The sequence below is a fragment of the Argopecten irradians genome, chromosome 14 (assembly GCF_041381155.1).
Source record: "Argopecten irradians isolate NY chromosome 14, Ai_NY, whole genome shotgun sequence".
In the NCBI taxonomy this organism is placed as follows: Eukaryota; Metazoa; Mollusca; class Bivalvia; order Pectinida; family Pectinidae; genus Argopecten; species Argopecten irradians.
The window spans coordinates 21,530,902-21,548,186 of NC_091147.1; the positions used below are offsets into that span (position 1 = coordinate 21,530,902).

At 33.6% G+C, this 17,285-nt stretch overlaps 1 protein-coding gene across 3 annotated transcripts in view; it reads left to right on the top strand.

Annotated features, from left to right (window-relative positions):
* The window catches only part of LOC138308169 (collagen alpha-4(VI) chain-like), a 31,601-nt gene extending 16,726 nt beyond the window's left edge, over positions 1–14,875 (top strand). For 2 of the 3 annotated variants that reach the window (XM_069249112.1, XM_069249113.1), the window contains exons 4-10: positions 3,986–4,003; positions 4,272–4,375; positions 4,647–4,720; positions 5,351–5,550; positions 5,935–6,264; positions 6,547–6,870; positions 7,113–7,348. In XM_069249112.1, coding sequence (XP_069105213.1) covers positions 3,986–4,003; positions 4,272–4,375; positions 4,647–4,720; positions 5,351–5,550; positions 5,935–6,264; positions 6,547–6,870; positions 7,113–7,198 — 1,136 coding nt within the window. In that variant the 3' untranslated portion in view covers positions 7,199–7,348. Of the gene's footprint in view, positions 1–3,985; positions 4,004–4,271; positions 4,376–4,646; positions 4,721–5,350; positions 5,551–5,934; positions 6,265–6,546; positions 6,871–7,112; positions 7,432–8,872; positions 8,977–9,135; positions 9,204–9,585; positions 9,792–10,228; positions 10,247–11,510 lie in introns of those variants that run through there. The other variant, XM_069249114.1, reaches the window with a different exon arrangement.
* Positions 14,876–17,285: the final 2,410 nt, after the last annotated feature.

Consider the following 17,285-nt stretch of genomic DNA (forward strand, 5'->3'; position numbering starts at 1 on the left):
CGTACAGGGAAGACACAAATAAATATCAAATGCACGTCCCTTGAATACAGTTACAATACGCATGATGCAAACTGACATGCATTTATTTAATTAAATACACTGTATTGTACGTTTTGTCTACGTTATGAAAAGTGAAATATATATTCAAGTTCATGCTAAAATCACTGTCAAAACAAACTCCATTGTATCCGACTTGCTACCGCGCAGGGACATGTAACATGCGCAGCGACCCGTGAAAATTGCCCGCGGGTCAAGCAGTCGTGGATCTTTTATTTTCGTCAAGTATTATTATCTACGCTAGAAGGCCGTTACCATTAATTTGTATGTACTGTTTGGAATCGGCTTGTTAACTTAAGCCATTAACCTTTAACTTCAACAAAGATTATTGAAAAATGGTACCATGACATAGAGTCATCTAGCTAAAGGAAAACTATACTCTACTATCAAAGAATTTGTGTCACGATAAAATGAGGTGTGTTCTCCTTTCAAGACACTCGGAGTCATTAGTTGCCGGACACCTAGATATCCGCATTTCGGTGTCAGGACATGTATTGTGGTAACGAGACTTATTTGGTGCGTGACGTAATCGACCCTATGCGAGGCAGCGCAGCTCATTACTATCAATGCTTGCATACGGCGCTCGACACACCTACCTGTGATATTCAAAAACGTATTTTCAGGGATTGGGGATTGTTGCTACGTTTCTCTGCTTTTTTAATTATTAAATAGCATTGTCATTAACTTTCGTTTTCTTATAAAATGTTAAGCAATGCGGGACGAAAGCGTAATTGTGAGAACCGCGATGAACAACGTAACCCTGTACAATTTCACCTGGATGCGGAGGCTGGTGGATAATTATGTATATTTAATGAGGGTAAAACTTTCGTGTAGATTTCTTACTTTTTTCAATGATTTATGCATTCTTTCTAAAGACTGTAGTAAAAAGTTACACATACTTGTATTCATCTTAGCGATTAACATTTTTCTACATATTTAATTCTCCCTTTCTCTTTCTTTCTCTCCCTCCCTCTCTGAGTGACAGGTCACAGCACTTACAGGTTCTCGCCATGTCTGCTAGTGTGATTATCCTGTTTAGACAGGAATTCACACTAGACCTATACACGGTGGAGAAGGTGAACGGAATCGTGATGCGCCCTGACTTACGAGGCTCGACTTACGGGGCGCTTACATTTCATTGTATTTAGGCGGCACTAGTAGGAGCACGAAGCGAGAAAATGGCCGACAATAATTGTATACACTTTATAGACAAAGATATTGAAAGGGAACATTAAAATTGAAAGTTGCTAGTAGACGTAAAAATATTCTCTTTAAGAGTTGCAAATCGGTTGAAATCTTAGCGAAGTACGGGATTAGCTGGGCGGGTGGTTACGTTATGTATAGTAATCTTCAGAATGTGCACACAAGTCATCTACAAGTATTTAAACCAGAGACTTAAAGGATTTGTGCAGTCAAAAATAATAATTTAAGTTTATGCTGGAAATGGCTTTATCAGACCAAGGATTTATAAGTGAGTCTCATATACGTCCTTGATCAGACCGTGTAGAAATCTATCCGTGCCGCGCGCGACCGGAATAACCTGTAAACCGCCGATATCGAGGTCAAATTTTCTGACCACCCGATCATGCATATTTTCTAGCTCTAAACCGTGTGACGTCATGATAGTCCGTGGCTTATAGCTGTACTATAACTGATGTGCTTTCACTTACATCAGAGATTTAAATATCAGCCGATCAAAGATTTTTTTATGATTACTTTTGAGTGAAGTTAATCGTACAATAACGTTGGCTCTAATATAAATAACTAAAAGAGTGAAATTCGATGTTTCAAATACTCTATTTTATGCTCTAATAGCAGGTATCTTCGTGTAATTATGAAAGAAAATCCACACAGAAATAAAAGTTTCAGATTTTTTGTCGAGGAGTTCAGCAACGAATTAGCTTTAATATTTGATACAAGGTGAATTGCAAAGTTTGTGACTGTAAAATGAAATTTTACGTTACGATTTAAGAAATCCTTGATTAGAGCATCAAGGATATGATGCTTGACATACGTACACACCGATGTTTGATCATTACAAACATTGTGTTGTGTGTTGCTAACCGAATAAATCGAGATACATTTATTGCAATACCGTAAAACGTTTCAACATGTGGTAGAAAGAATTTACTTTTGATATTATAAAAGATCATATAATTGAGATATTAAGCAAAACAAACTATTTTTTTCAGACCGTGCGGTCGCTTTCAATTTTTAATCGATATACGAGTAGATACACCGATATTATAGATATATAATTAGCCATGCCTTTGGTTTGATGGTTATGTAATACCTTGACCAGGATGTTGTTTACCTGTACACGCCGCCATTCATCGAACTCACCTGCAATTACCTGGCCGCGGGCAATTTGCTATTCGGTGGACTATATCGGGTATTTGCTATTGTCTTACTGTCAATCAGGTTAGGACATCCGTTAATTGGATTGTGATTTGAATTATGGAAACCCCGTACATCTATGCTCTAGGTTTTTTATTGTCACCTCCATTTTTAAAATGAAGATGTAAAAGCAAATGGAAATAAAATATACCGGATCATGCCTAGGAACATATATTACATACACATATATATATGTCATACACAGGTAAAATAATACATGTATTGGAAAGTCACTTATTCAGAAACAAAAATGGATCTAAGAACTATTTCAACTAAAGGTTTAACCTTAAATTATTCCAGTCTAGTACTGTAATTACGGAATCGTCGCATATAGCAATCTTCCGTAATTTCTAAGGTATTAGTAAAAATTCTAAGAATGTATTTTCACAGTTTCGAATCTAAATGTACATGCATAGTCATACAAGAAGGGTTACAACATTATCACACTAAATATACTTATCTAAATATCACTTAGTATATTTTTAAAAAGGTACAAGATATTATATCTATTTATAATCCCTGTATACAGGTAATTTCAATTTTCATTTGAACACTTTATGTGGTTACTTTTTGGATGATACGATAAATGTTCATATATCATACTATTAAATCTCGGTATGATATACAAAACGGTCGACAATGAATATACTATTTTAAGGATTTAGTATAATTTTGAAATAATAAATTTATAAAATCTACATTTAAACTGTAATTTAGGAACATATATCAGAAATACCATTGATGTATTTCTGCTTTTTAGTAAACGTTATGGATAAAGTTTCAAAGGCAACAATATAGATATACATATAATTTTCAGTATAAGTTCGGTAACTGTTACTCCAATATCACATAACTGATAACCGACCACATTTTATTTTTACTAAAAACTGTGCCGTGTTTGCATCGTTATGGCAGAAGTTTGAAATAAAAACACGGATAAATAGTTAGAAAATCACGAATATGGTTAAAATAACAGTTTAAGAACGAAAATTAACAGAACAGGGCTACCAGTGATAGCTATCATCTGGTTGTCCCCCCTCCTATGGCTATAATCTCTCCCCATCAGGCTCTCAAAATTAGTTTACCGTTACTTACCATACAATCACTTGTTACCACCTATGGCTATGCTATTTGTATATAACTTTAATCGCCTTTGTCTTGGTAAAGTGTCGTAAAATATCATTTTGGTTTCAAAGGTCATCTGTACGGTGTCAACCTCGGCTTGATATCGGTGTGGAATATGAGTTGTCTCAAAAGCCAGACAAGTTGACAGTGTGGAATATGAGTTGTCTCAAAAGGATGACAAAACAGTTACTCTAGTAAAGTAGTTGCCAAACGAGTAAAACGACAAGTTGACAAGTGCTTTTTATTAAAGCAGTTGCCATGACAACCACCACAAATGTGTGTACAACTACAGTTTAGTAAAGCAGTTGCCATGTCGGCTGATATGGGTCATCGTAGAAATGAACACTTATGTAAGATCATATATATATCATAATGTATACGTTGTGTTGTTGTTGTTATCTTCTAGGCAATGCGACAACAAAAGGTGAGTACACATGAAGTATCACAAAATGTTATAATGACATTAGGAATAAACATAATTAATTCACACTCTTTATACAGACATACAAAACAGTTATCATTTTAACGTTTTGTTTTCTTCCAAAATTGTATTTTCGAACGGCTACACTTATTTCATTATACACTGATTATATAATCTAAAACATTATTGGAATGTATTTAAGTGTCAATTAATGCTTCTTGCAAAGAGTGTTTGATGTTGATGTTAACTTCATTTAATATGGTTATCACAGGAACCTTGAATTTGGAGTTAAGACTTGCAGGACAGTTCTATAATGGCATGGTGGATTCTACGACATCTATTTTCAAATCGACAGAGAATCAACTGTGCTCAGGGGTATATTTTCCATTTCATTTATTTGTGATTCACTGTTTGTTTGCTTGTTGAAAAAATGAGACATGTAAAATTGATAATCCGACATCTTAGTACTCTTAAACAAACTTTCATTCGCGGTTACTAAAATTCGCGAATTTGACAATTAAATGCAAATAAATATCAATATAGCGAGCTTCATATGCATTCTCGGATATATAAACATTTGCAAATTTGCTGTGAATGTACGCGAAAGAAAATCGGTTAACAGTATTCTATTCTTGATATGCAAAAGGCAGAAGAGGCAATGCGATCAGGCAGCACCTTTCCTTATCACACCACCATTGATTGCAAGGTAGACTCGCTCAGGTAAAATATTCCTATAATTTAAATATAATTCCTATCAATTAACCCTATTGCATTTTTACAGTCGCCTTTCTAAAACGAAAGCAACATAAGTACATTTACAGCATGAACTACTATTTTCATCAATTATAAAACCTTTGTTTTTAATAGTTGAATCATAGGCGTAAAATGAAGATATCAACAATGCAAAATGATAAATTTTATCCAGGTGGAAAACTTGAAATAAAATGACAGTTTTTTCTCTCATGCACTTTTGTGTGGTGAATTGCAGAAGTGGTTTTCTTCGAACAAATATATCTCAAAATGCGTTATAATTGCGTTGTAATTTGTAATAAACGTCGAGTTAAGAGAGAAAAAAAATCGTATCGAAAAAAAAAAAAAAAAATATGCAGATATGAAGGATAAAGATATTAAGAAAGTAAAATGTTGTAAAAATTCGGACAAATATCGAGTTTTTACTACATTTTTTTAACCCTGGGTAGAATATCCCAATCATGTATACATGTATCAACATACATGTATGAAAGAGTCTTATATTATTACGATTACATCTGTACATTGAAACTGCATATTAAAGTGTCATGCACCGACTATGACTTCTTATTATTGTCACGTGTTTGTGTTCTGTTTCAGAAGTGGCAGTATCATAGCTACTCTCCAGGTAAACGTAACTGGTTCCTACGCCATACCAGACAATGAGCATTACGTCCAGGCCATTGAATCGCATAGTACACTTGGGTCGTTTACAGTGATACCTGGGTCCGTAGTAGTTTTATCGGCAATCTACACAAGGGACGGGGTGGAGACTCGTGTAACATCAACGACCACGCCCAGTAAGTAACTAATTAGGTCGTAGGAGTACTCACATGCAAGCTATAAAATTGAATTTATCTAATACAGTTATACTAAATTGTTGCGTACAGTGGCACTGAAGCTGCTTTCTTTCATATTTTGTTTGATCTTATTGTGCGTGCTAAAAATTGAATATAGTAAATAATGTTTTAAATCTCCATAATTGTGTGATATGGGTGATATGCACTCTTTACTTTAAATTTACTTGTAAAATTCAAGGTTTCTCATATTTATGCGGTAACAAAAGAATGTGGAAAGTGAAAGAAACAATGACGTAAAGAAGACTCTTTTTCTTTCGGCATAAGGAATTTTCCACTTCTGAGTGAAAAGAAACAAAAGTTAAATACAATTTCAAAACATTTCAGCAACATCACACATCAGTTTCCTCTTGTCACCAAGTGGTCACCTACGTATTGACTGTAATGTTGAGAATTCGCCTAGTGACTGGAATGAGATCAGAATGATGTCAACCGATGCAAATGTCGGAGTTGTAGCCACAGGATATGAAAATGGAACAATACATTCAGACAACAGCACGTATGAATTATCTTTGGTAGCTGTCGATAGTAACGTATCGATAGGCCTCGTATTCCCCAACACGACCAATTATAGTTCCATCAGAAGCAACTACACATGCCAAATGTTACGAACTGGGAATATCGTTGCAGAGGCAACAGAATATGTTACAATACCAGGTAATTGACGTTATTTTGTAAAACATTGTATTTCTTAAATTCGAATATTTCTTTGCGACATGAGATTATCTCTATTATTCATTTATTATTTTTATTGTTATTTTCATAATTCCCTCCTGTTGCCAGGTTCATATAATTGTCATACCAACATTTAAAATATTTTGAAATTCAAAATAATCAAGAATCAAAATATTTCGGATGTAACGTGAACGTGATATGTACTTTAGCAGTAACCATCTAACTTGATGAATCACAAAACTACTATGGATGTTTTTTTTACAGATATGGCGATAAATGATTCAATCACAGCACCAGGGGAGGCAATCACCATCAGCTGTAACGTCCGGTACCCTCCATCAATATGGGAACAGTTCAATATTGTTTCCGTAAATAGTACAGTAATACATGGTAGAGCTTATCCAAACGGAACGGTCGTCGGGGGCAACAGTTCCTATACGGTAGAATTACAACAGAACAGTGAGAACATGACACTCAGTGTCATCTTTCCAAACACCACAACACACTGTACCGCAAGAGGGAGCTATTTGTGCATGTTTTCGTTTACGGGAAGTGTCATCGAACAATCATCTTCTGTCATAATTTCAGGTAGATTTCCATATGCATTTGTTTTTGGGGAATAATGTTGTGATTTTTTTAATTTTTTTTTTTTATTTAATTTTTCTTAAGCAAATAAAATAATATTTGGTTAATGATTAAGTCTGTCCATCTCTTCCTGTGCATTTATATGTCTATAGAAAAACTTAATTTACCATATTGATGTTTATTATTTGTGAAATTATTTGAATCAGAACAAAATAATGTTAACAAGCTCAATCTCTTCACTGTAGATCATGCCAGTGGGCTTATCCTTGACGGAAACAATACAGTTGAGGAAGGTGAACGTTTCTGGAAGACTGGCGAGGGAGGGAGGTAATCTCCACCTGTATGCAAGAACGAAAAATTCGTCCGATTTCGTCAGGTCTGTTGAGGTTCCGACAACATTAGTTGGTGACATTGACGATTCCTGTTATAGATATATCACTCAGACTTACGATTTTCTTGCCGATTCGGACCTAAATGGAACAGAATTCCAATGTGTGGCCACTAATGACAAGCTGACGTCTAACCAGAGCAGCAGATCCATTGATATGGTGGTGGACTTCGCACGTACGTGTACATATATAGCATATACATATATGGATTTTTAACAGCCGGTACCTCTTTACAGACACATTTTTAGTTTCTTAAAGTTTATAATTCAAACCAAATTCAAATTCAAACGTTCAAATTGAGAAAAAGATATATATCTTATTTCATATTTTATTTCATCATATAGCTATTTCATTAATTTGATTTAATATAATTTATCCATTGTGATTGGTTGATTCCGATTAGTGGTACGTAATTCTACGCGTGGGGGACGACCTTCTTATTTACTACGACATTTAACTACGAAACAATGAATTGAACGACGACATCACGGTGCGTAAAATTAGTATCAATTATCACCTTCTCGTATCGATTTCAATATAATAATCACTGAAAACATCTTTCAAATCACCTTAATCAATCAGTTGAAGTTCAAAGCGGTGTAAATACGGCGTCTGATAGTGAATGAATGTTGGGCAATGTGTTTTCGCGCCAAACGTCAATCTATGACGTCACGAAAACGTCACAATATAAAATGTCGCTTTTGTAGTCGCTTTAATTACGCTCTATAAAATTGATAGATTTCAACATTTTTCTTGCGCTGAATAATTCGTCGCTTCAATTATAAATCAATTACATGAAAAGGTTTGATAATGAAGTACAAAATAAAACTAGATTAATACTTGACCGACTTTACGGATGTAGTGATACGGTTCTTATCTCAATTGACCAACCGATTGTTCATCTGGCAGCAGAAGAATGCAAGACAAATATTAGTCATATGATAATATAATCTGTCATTAGGTTTCTTTGGGAATATATTAAGATACTCGTACTTTTTTATTTTTAGCTCGCCATCAGCTCGCAAAAAATGAACAATTCTAAACTCGTATCATATATCTGATATGGGGGGAGCTCATGACAGATCCTCTATCTTTTAAATGGTTTGCCTCTTTATTGAAACTCTTGGAGACAACAACGAAAATAAACAAGAAGAAAATAACACCCTTTCAGTCTCTTAAAATAAACCTCGATATGATACATGTAGACAGTGAACACCATTAAATTTCATGAAGAAATGATTTGATGAAACAACTTGCAAACTAATAAGAAAAAACCTAAAGACAATATTAGATTTATCTAATGCAAAATAGGGAAGAGGCTTGCGGGAACACATGTTGTAAATTTGCGATCCGCATTTTGGTTCTATTTCTACTGCACATTTTACTGAATATCTTCTCATTATGCATGATGGAAAATTATTTAACAAAATTTGCAGTAAGTATAGAACCAAAATACGGGTCGCAAATTCAATCAGCAATTTTACTTTGACAGGATAACTTAATTGATGTGTTTCCGGTTAATATTTTTGTTCAATGCCAATATACATGTATATTATTCTATCGAAAAGAAAATTTACGTCATCGCACTTGCACAATACTTGTTTATGTTGTTTCAGAATTTAACACAAATTTTCACTTACAAAACACCACTTGGAATCCTGCATTCGCAGACAAAACGAGTCCTGAATTCAAGAGTTTCACTGACAAAATCCAAGATGAAGTAAGTTTATACGTACATGTACATGTGTATTAGTATTTTAGATACAATGTATTTCTATTTATTAATTAATTTATTTATCTTTAATACTTTACGTCCGTCGTTTGAACAAAAATGTACCGGTATGCTAATGTTGTAATTGAAATCCTCGTATCATTTCAGACAGACTTCGTGTATAGTCAAAGTATTTTAAAGGACAATTACAAGAAGAGCAAAGTTACAGGACTCGAGTGAGTATCCATGCAACACATATATAACCGGTAGTTTTGCAATACACTATTTTAATTCAGAAAAATAGGTCACAAGATTAAAAAAAATATTGATAAAGTGCATATAGCCAAAAATGTAACACTCCGAAAATAAACTCCATATACATACATAATATAAGTATGTATTCTACGTGAAATTCACCTGAGGAAAATATTAATGTGAATTCCAAAAATAAATAAATAAATAACGACAAAACATATTGGCAATAACTATATTATATACTAATACTTTGAGATGTTTTTGGATCTTTTATTTTTCTGAAGATTAGAGATAACAATTACTATATAAATTAATATTAATACTACCTCTAACTGAAACAATTCTGATTTATTAATTCTCCAGGCCAGGAAGTGTCATCGTCATCATCGCCATGTTTATAGATGTAGAACTAACGATCAATGACGGCTTAGACAACCAGATCACTACGATATTGACCCCCACTGACATCCTGACGGCATTCACAGACACCCTCCCCAAAGTGGCCGGGAATCTCACTGATAATAGTCCACTTTCTTCACTGAATTCTGCCACTATAACAATCATCCCCGGTAAGATATGTATTCCAATCTCATTTTGGTTTTAGGTTTTTTTGGGTTTTTTTTAAATACGTTTGACATCATATAATTACCTGGTTGTTACCTGGTTGTTATAAATTTATTCACAGCTAAATGTATTTGTTTTTAATTTACATATACAAACACACCGCATGATTCTTTCGGAATAAACTTCAATGTTTTATATGACTTAACCCCTGTGAATTCTGCACAATAATCGACAAATATTTAACGGGTATAGATATATTTCATTTGAGATGATAAAGCAATAGGCAAAATTATTTACACATATTGCATTTTGACAATCACTTTATGACATTTCATCAAGCAAAACTATGAGTTCCGACTGTTGGATAATTTGACCCTTAATAACATGCTGGATGATTTATAACAAATTCACAATTTTTCACTATTTTTATTATCTATTCCAGGTCCAGAAACCGTTTATGGTAAGTATGTATCTCTGTATGACGATAGTTATCAAAGGAAAGAAATTGTGTGAACAAAACATCATTTTATTAAATGGCCCGTTGAATTACTGCAGCCCCCCCTCTCCCACCAGACGGTGGATGGCAATCTAGAAGTGCAAGGTTACTGATATGATCTCTGGATTTCAATTACTCCATAGATTATTCGCAAGTAAATGGTTTATTGTTGATTATGATTAAAGTCTGTATAATGATTTATTACCAAAAACGAGCAATGACAACAAAGGCATATACGAGTTAGAAAATATTCCTAGTTTGTATCACCTAACGTAAGAGTGTTTTGTATACACGTATATCATCCAAAGTAATGTAAATGTAAAATTCGTTTCATACAATCTATCGAAAATGAAGAATCTTTGCGCTGAGTTATAAACAAAATTTCCAATAAGTTAAATTAATTTACCTGTTGTTGTCGGAGAATTTATAAATAACATTGTATACATACCCGACTGTGACATGGTTGGAGCGCGTTAAACGCAGATTTTTTAAAATGTGAGACGTTATATACATGTATTCTTTCATAAATGTTTTTTCACCTGTTAATAACCGTTTTCATCCGATAGGAAATCAATGCGGTTATGTTCCCAGTATAATTTATACAATCACTGTCGTAACACATGTTTTAGAGAGTTGTCTAGATATAATATCTAAATAAGGATTCAAAAATACTTTGTGTAAGAAGAATACGTTGTATAACAAGAACACCAAACGATTTCCGTAAATATAACGATCAAATTATTAAAAGTACCAATTTGGAATTTGTATTATAAAGTGAACTTCTATGAGTTTTTACATATTTTACAACCGTGTATTATGTACATGTACCACAACCACATAATTAGGACAAGTTATAACTTTACTGTGTTAGCCTACTAAACTGATCAAGCCAATATCATATAGTGAGAATGTATACTACAGCATTTAAAAGAACACCATAATGTAAAGTAGCTTTTGTTGAGTTTATATTCATATGGAAATATTTCATTACATGTTCCAATATATCCTAGTTCGAAAGACTTCGTTACTCGATTTTACATAAAATGTGCTTACAAGATCATAAAACTTTAACGCACAGTGAAAATATATGATCAAAATAGTCTTTTGATGAAATCATAACTTGTGATTTAGAACTTTAAATCAATATATTGAAACATTGATTTTCTTTTATTTATTTATTTTTTTTACTTTCAGGCTGCATGATTTTATTTTATTTATCTTTTTCCAGACTGCGTCACAAAGACTGATGTTGTCTTTCTACTGGATGCTTCCGGGAGTATTGGATTTGAGAACTTCATACTTATGAAATATTTTATTCAAAATTACACAGCTGGGCTGTGGTTAGGTCCGGACACCATTCAAGTTAGCGTTGCGAAGTATTCGAATTATCCCAATAATGAATTCTGGCTTAACGAGTACCATGGTGTAACGGGTAATCAAAGTATTGGTAAAGCAATCAACGATATACAATACACCGGTGGGGGAACGTATATAGAAAGAGGGTTAAACTTTGTGATGAATAATTCCCTGATCGCTACGAATGGAGCCAGAGATGATGCCTCAAAAGTGATAATTTTAATGACTGATGGAATCGCTCATGATAATCCGGCAACGGCCGCCGATGTACTGAAGAGAGAGGGAGTCCTTATTGCTTGTGTGGCGATAGGGAACGGCATTAAATATGACCAATTACAAAGTATCGCGTACAATGACACGTACATATTCAACGCAACCGATTTTAATGTTCTAGCGGGAATCGCGACAACTGTGAAAGGGTCATCATGTGAGATAAGTAACGAGACGTAAAACATTTCTATTAAACAAGACCCCATAGAAAAGCATTACAAAAGTTCTTCTAGAAAAACTTCAAAAGTTCCCATAGATATTTATTACAAAAGTTCTAATGAAAAATAATTGTTCTAAAGTTTTCATAGATTATCATTACAAAATCATTATAAACGTTCTTAAAGAAAACCATTACAACAAAAAATCCCATGGAAAATCATTACAAAAGTTACTTTACTCCTTATAATAATAGAAAAAAATTTTCTGGTGAGGGTTGGTCTTTGCTTGAATGTGTTCGATTTGATGGTGTGTGGCCCTTGTTTTTGGTAAGACAAATTGACCAACATACTAATCCACCGACATACAAAACTAATTTGAAAAAGTCTGGTTATGAATCAAAGATTACAGATGTTTTGTTAAAGATTAAATTAATAACTTTGTTAAATAACTTTTTGACTTTTGTAACCTATCGATACTGTAGGATACAGTTTCAGTACCAGATGCGTGTAAGATTAGCTGGACCAGCTGTTACTACAGGTAGCACTTTGATTAACATAATCAGATTTTTTTTTTACATTTAACTTTGCAGGCCTAAGCTTGAATATGCCTCTTATAACTACAATAGTAATACCACGCGAAGTTTGGTTTAAACAATATTTTATTCAGTAACGGTACAGTACAATATACATGTAATAACAGGTTGGATTCCGATACAAGTACAATGTACTTACATAATCCGTCTCCATATACCGGTATATAACTTATAAGCAATAGGACAGTACTTAGTATTTCTAAGAGTTACCAGTGCTGATTATTAAGTGGTTTGGTAGGGGAAATGAAAGGCTGCAGGGATTGGGTACAGAAAAATGGTGTTTACTTTTCAACTATACAAAACCAGAGATTTGTTGAGAAATTGGTCATAGTTTGTTCATTAATAGCCGCTAGAGTTTAATATATATTTTTAAATCCCTTTTTGTCACACTATTACTCAGAAAAACAGTTAAGATTAGATAATACTACTTTGATTATATGTTCTAATCTAAGATTATTAGATAGTATTAGTGTTGCCATGTAGCTCCGTGTAAACTCGGGTGATTTGTCTAAATTCATCGAGACGTGTTTCGACAAGTACTATCAACGTATAGTGGATCCTAAAACACGATGTTGTAACAGCGGAACATACATACATGTATCCTAAAGAATATTTAAAATATTCATACGTGTAAGCAAAAAAAAAACATCACGTTAATTTATCATGGAGGAATTTTCCAGTGGTACCAAGATATCACAAATATTAACACTAAGATTTCCATTGTTCAATGAAATCGTTTTTCATAAGAAAATGGTTCTAGATTTTATCAAGATTCTTTTTTTCTTTCTTTAAATAAGTAAATCGTACCCATTTATCTATCCGCCATAATTTGGATGTGTTTTTGGGAACGCTCACCTACATTACATAAAAATACTTTTTTTATTGATCTTGATGGTTACTATTTGGCTGAATATTTGGATGAAATCTGCATCAAAAGGAACCCTATCTTGGCTTGTATAGATGCCTCTTGATAAACTACCCTTTCTTATCTAACAATTAATGTAACTGCTCTATGAACATTGTAAAGTGCTTTACTCGTCAAATATATTATTATAGTTCTATTTGCATTCTTTTAGTAAAAAGTGCACCTTGATAAAAATGTGAAGCATAATATAATTTACAATTATTATTATACATGTATAACATTGAATATGACGTCTTTCTTGAATTATCACGGAGATACAATTTTTAGTTTTGATGTACATGTATATTGAGAATGCATGTCAGTGACATAAAATATAAGCTGCATTTTAGCGAGGGTTACGAAAGACAACAGTGGTAAACCTTCTGGATGTATAACGTTTTATCCTCCAACGCCGCATTGTCGGACTACATTCATTAACATTGTACATTGTACCATTTTTTCCGGCACTTACGGAAAACAGTTATAAGTTGTTTTTTCCCCCTTTCGTTGGACATTTATGATAAAACTATACATCGCCAGTGTCTTTAAATATAAGTTGCATGTTTAACTTGGTTCCGAAGGAAATCTTAACTCTCGCCAATACACAGCTTATGTTTTAAAGAAACATGGCCATGCATTCTCTCTCTCTATGTATATTAATATTGTATGGTTTTCAAATACTCAGCTTACTTGATATATTAAACAGTATACCGATTTGTATTGGTGCAATGGTATCACAATTGCTATAAGCATGATTGCAATATAGTTAGATTTGGAATCACTCACGTCTTTCCAGCATACAAATTTTAGATCATCTCACTTTTTCCCCAGTGATTTCCAGCATAAAAAACAGGTCACCATACTGTTTTCTTTACTCCTATCACGAAAGTGATATTATGTGGATATGTTCTCTTCGTAAATAAACTACTCCGACAACTGTAAATAGCTGATAGTTTTATTATACGCAAAACGGAGACAGATAACCTGAAATAAAAAGAACAATACCTGATAATACATAGGGACACATAAATGTATCGGCTATAATATGATATACTTGGTATATTTATACTGTAAAGTAATAAATATAATATACATGTATTTATTTATTATATATCTATAGTAAATTCTATTATAATTTCATGGTTATTACATTTAGTTTACAATCACTTTACCCTATACACTACCTGAACCTGACGGACCACGTGCGATCCTTTGTTATACATACACATATTATAAAGTTTTATGGACAATTTATCTAAAGAAGTTATAACAGAAAACTATTGAGTGTATTAATTATATTGCATAATGAAGAATAAGTTTAATTACTTTATTGTAAAAAAGCACACAGGCTTCCAGCTATAGGTGGTATCTGTCCGGTGCCTATTTTCCATGTAATGTGTGGACACGCTTCCCCCAGGGTGGGCGTGCACGTGCAAGGACAGGGTCATGGAGGGTCAATGTGACACACTCGACCAATCCATTCACTCACCTCTCATACGTCATCACAACAACTTACATACAAACATATTTACATGTACAGGACATTATATGACACAGGGACATGTAAATTCAGACAATACACAGTGCATGTAGTTTTAAGACCTAATATAATATATTTTATGTACACAGTGAATTCAAACACCGCGACACTCCTTATAATAATTATAATTACATTCTGATGACGTATATGTATACGTTGTTTACTATATTTTTGTTAAGCTGTGTTAAGCTGACTGGTCCTGTATGTACACATTTAGAAGTTACATGTAGTATTTCACGTAGAAAACAGGATATAGAATTTGGGAGATAATCTTTCAGAACTGTTACTTCGGTGATTTATCGTGATACTTACGTTCTTTAAAAAATATGTTTTGTAATGGAAACAATAATTACATGTATATTCTATAATCTATCAAAGGAACAATATTGTTTTAAAATTGGTTTTATGATCTATTGGCCTAGATTATGGAAGTTCCTTTTTATTCAAAAGAAATGGCGTATAAGGATCAAATTTATGGTCCATTATGATGGTCAAGAGATGGGGGTTAAAAATGTGGTACAACCACGGACAGTACGGCAGGATTTACAAGTATAAATATTAATATACATGTTTAATTAACAAATAAAATAAATGTTTACACATTCATGAGTCTGTTTGTTGTTTATTTCATAATGTGGATGTCCAGGAGCCATAAGGAGACTATGTGACACTAATTCCATCTTAAAATAATCTAATGTTTGTTTGCTTGGATTTTATTTCAATGAAACCTTACATTTCTGAACAACTTATTACGAAATAAATAGGTACTGTAACATTGCATGAAGTGTGATTATCTTCCGGTTATGGCATCATCAATATGGTGGAAATAGTGAACTTTGTACAGATGCATTCAGTACTTTCTGCGAAATACAATTGTATCCGTAACAAATTTTAACTATCAAAATTCAAGATGGCGGCCTGTCGGCCATCTTGTTGACCGATCGGTTCCCAATTCCAATATGCCTAAACAAGATAGAGGCCCATGGGCCTTAACGGTCACCTGATCAGACATAGATATATAAACACTAGTGGTATGTATTGGCCTGTTACACTAATAAGAATTTTTAAGTCAGAGTAAGACAGTGATTTTATCAATATGACCACATTAATCTATGAAGAGTATTTGATTCCATAACATCTAGAACATTTAGAAGACGGTTTTTAAAATTTTAGTCTCTTTGAACCCTTTTCGCCCTGCCCCTCTCATACCCCTGGGAGGTCAGCCAGGACCAATTTGGATAATTATGATGTTAACATACAATCCCAGGCTTATAATTCTATAAGTTTGATTCATTTCCTATGTAAATTGAACGAATAATGCTCAAAAATAGTTTTCCCTACATAAACTATTGCAATTTTTCACGAGGGAAACTCTGAGACACCAGGGTCATGAAATTGACATTGTTTGTAAAGTGTATTAAGGCCCTTCTATCTTTAATGAGTATTTTATCCTGCCAAATTTGTGAGCCGAGATGATTTTTGACATTTCAATTTGAAACTTTTAATTACCCCTTTTGGCCCCTCCCACACCCCTCTGAGGGGTGGAGGCCAATATAATTCACAATTTTCATTGGCCTTAGAATGTTTGTGCAAAATTTCATTGTGTATGCTTCAGCAGTTTAGGAGAGGTCGAAAATGTAAATTGTTTACGGACACATGATATACAATAGAGGATGACGGACAAAAGGCAATTAGAATAGTCATCTCACAGCTAGGTGACCTAAAAAGTTGTGTTATCTTTACACAAGGGTGGTTGCTAAAGCAGATTTTAGTGTATATATTAAGAAATATATATTACAGGTACCAATTTGAACGTCTGAAAAACTTAAACCATTCGGAAAAGTTTGTGTTTTTTTCTTCTTGCTGCCTGGTAGGTTTCAGAACATTAAAAGGATGTAAAACAGAAATATAGACAATTACTGCCTAAGTCATCCTCGATAATCCAGGGGTTCCAATCAATTACGATTGCTACACCCCTGGACTATCTCATAGTAAAATTGGAGGAAATAGAACAGAACAGTTAATTTAGTCGTTCGATGTACATCAAAAGACACATATAACAGTACATACTGTGGTTGACTGTGTGGCTTTGATGTTGGACGTAACTCTCTGTGTAGTCTTCAAAGGGAATCTTTGCAGCTGGTCTGTTATTGGTTCAGCTGCTTTCCACCGAGCCGCCTCC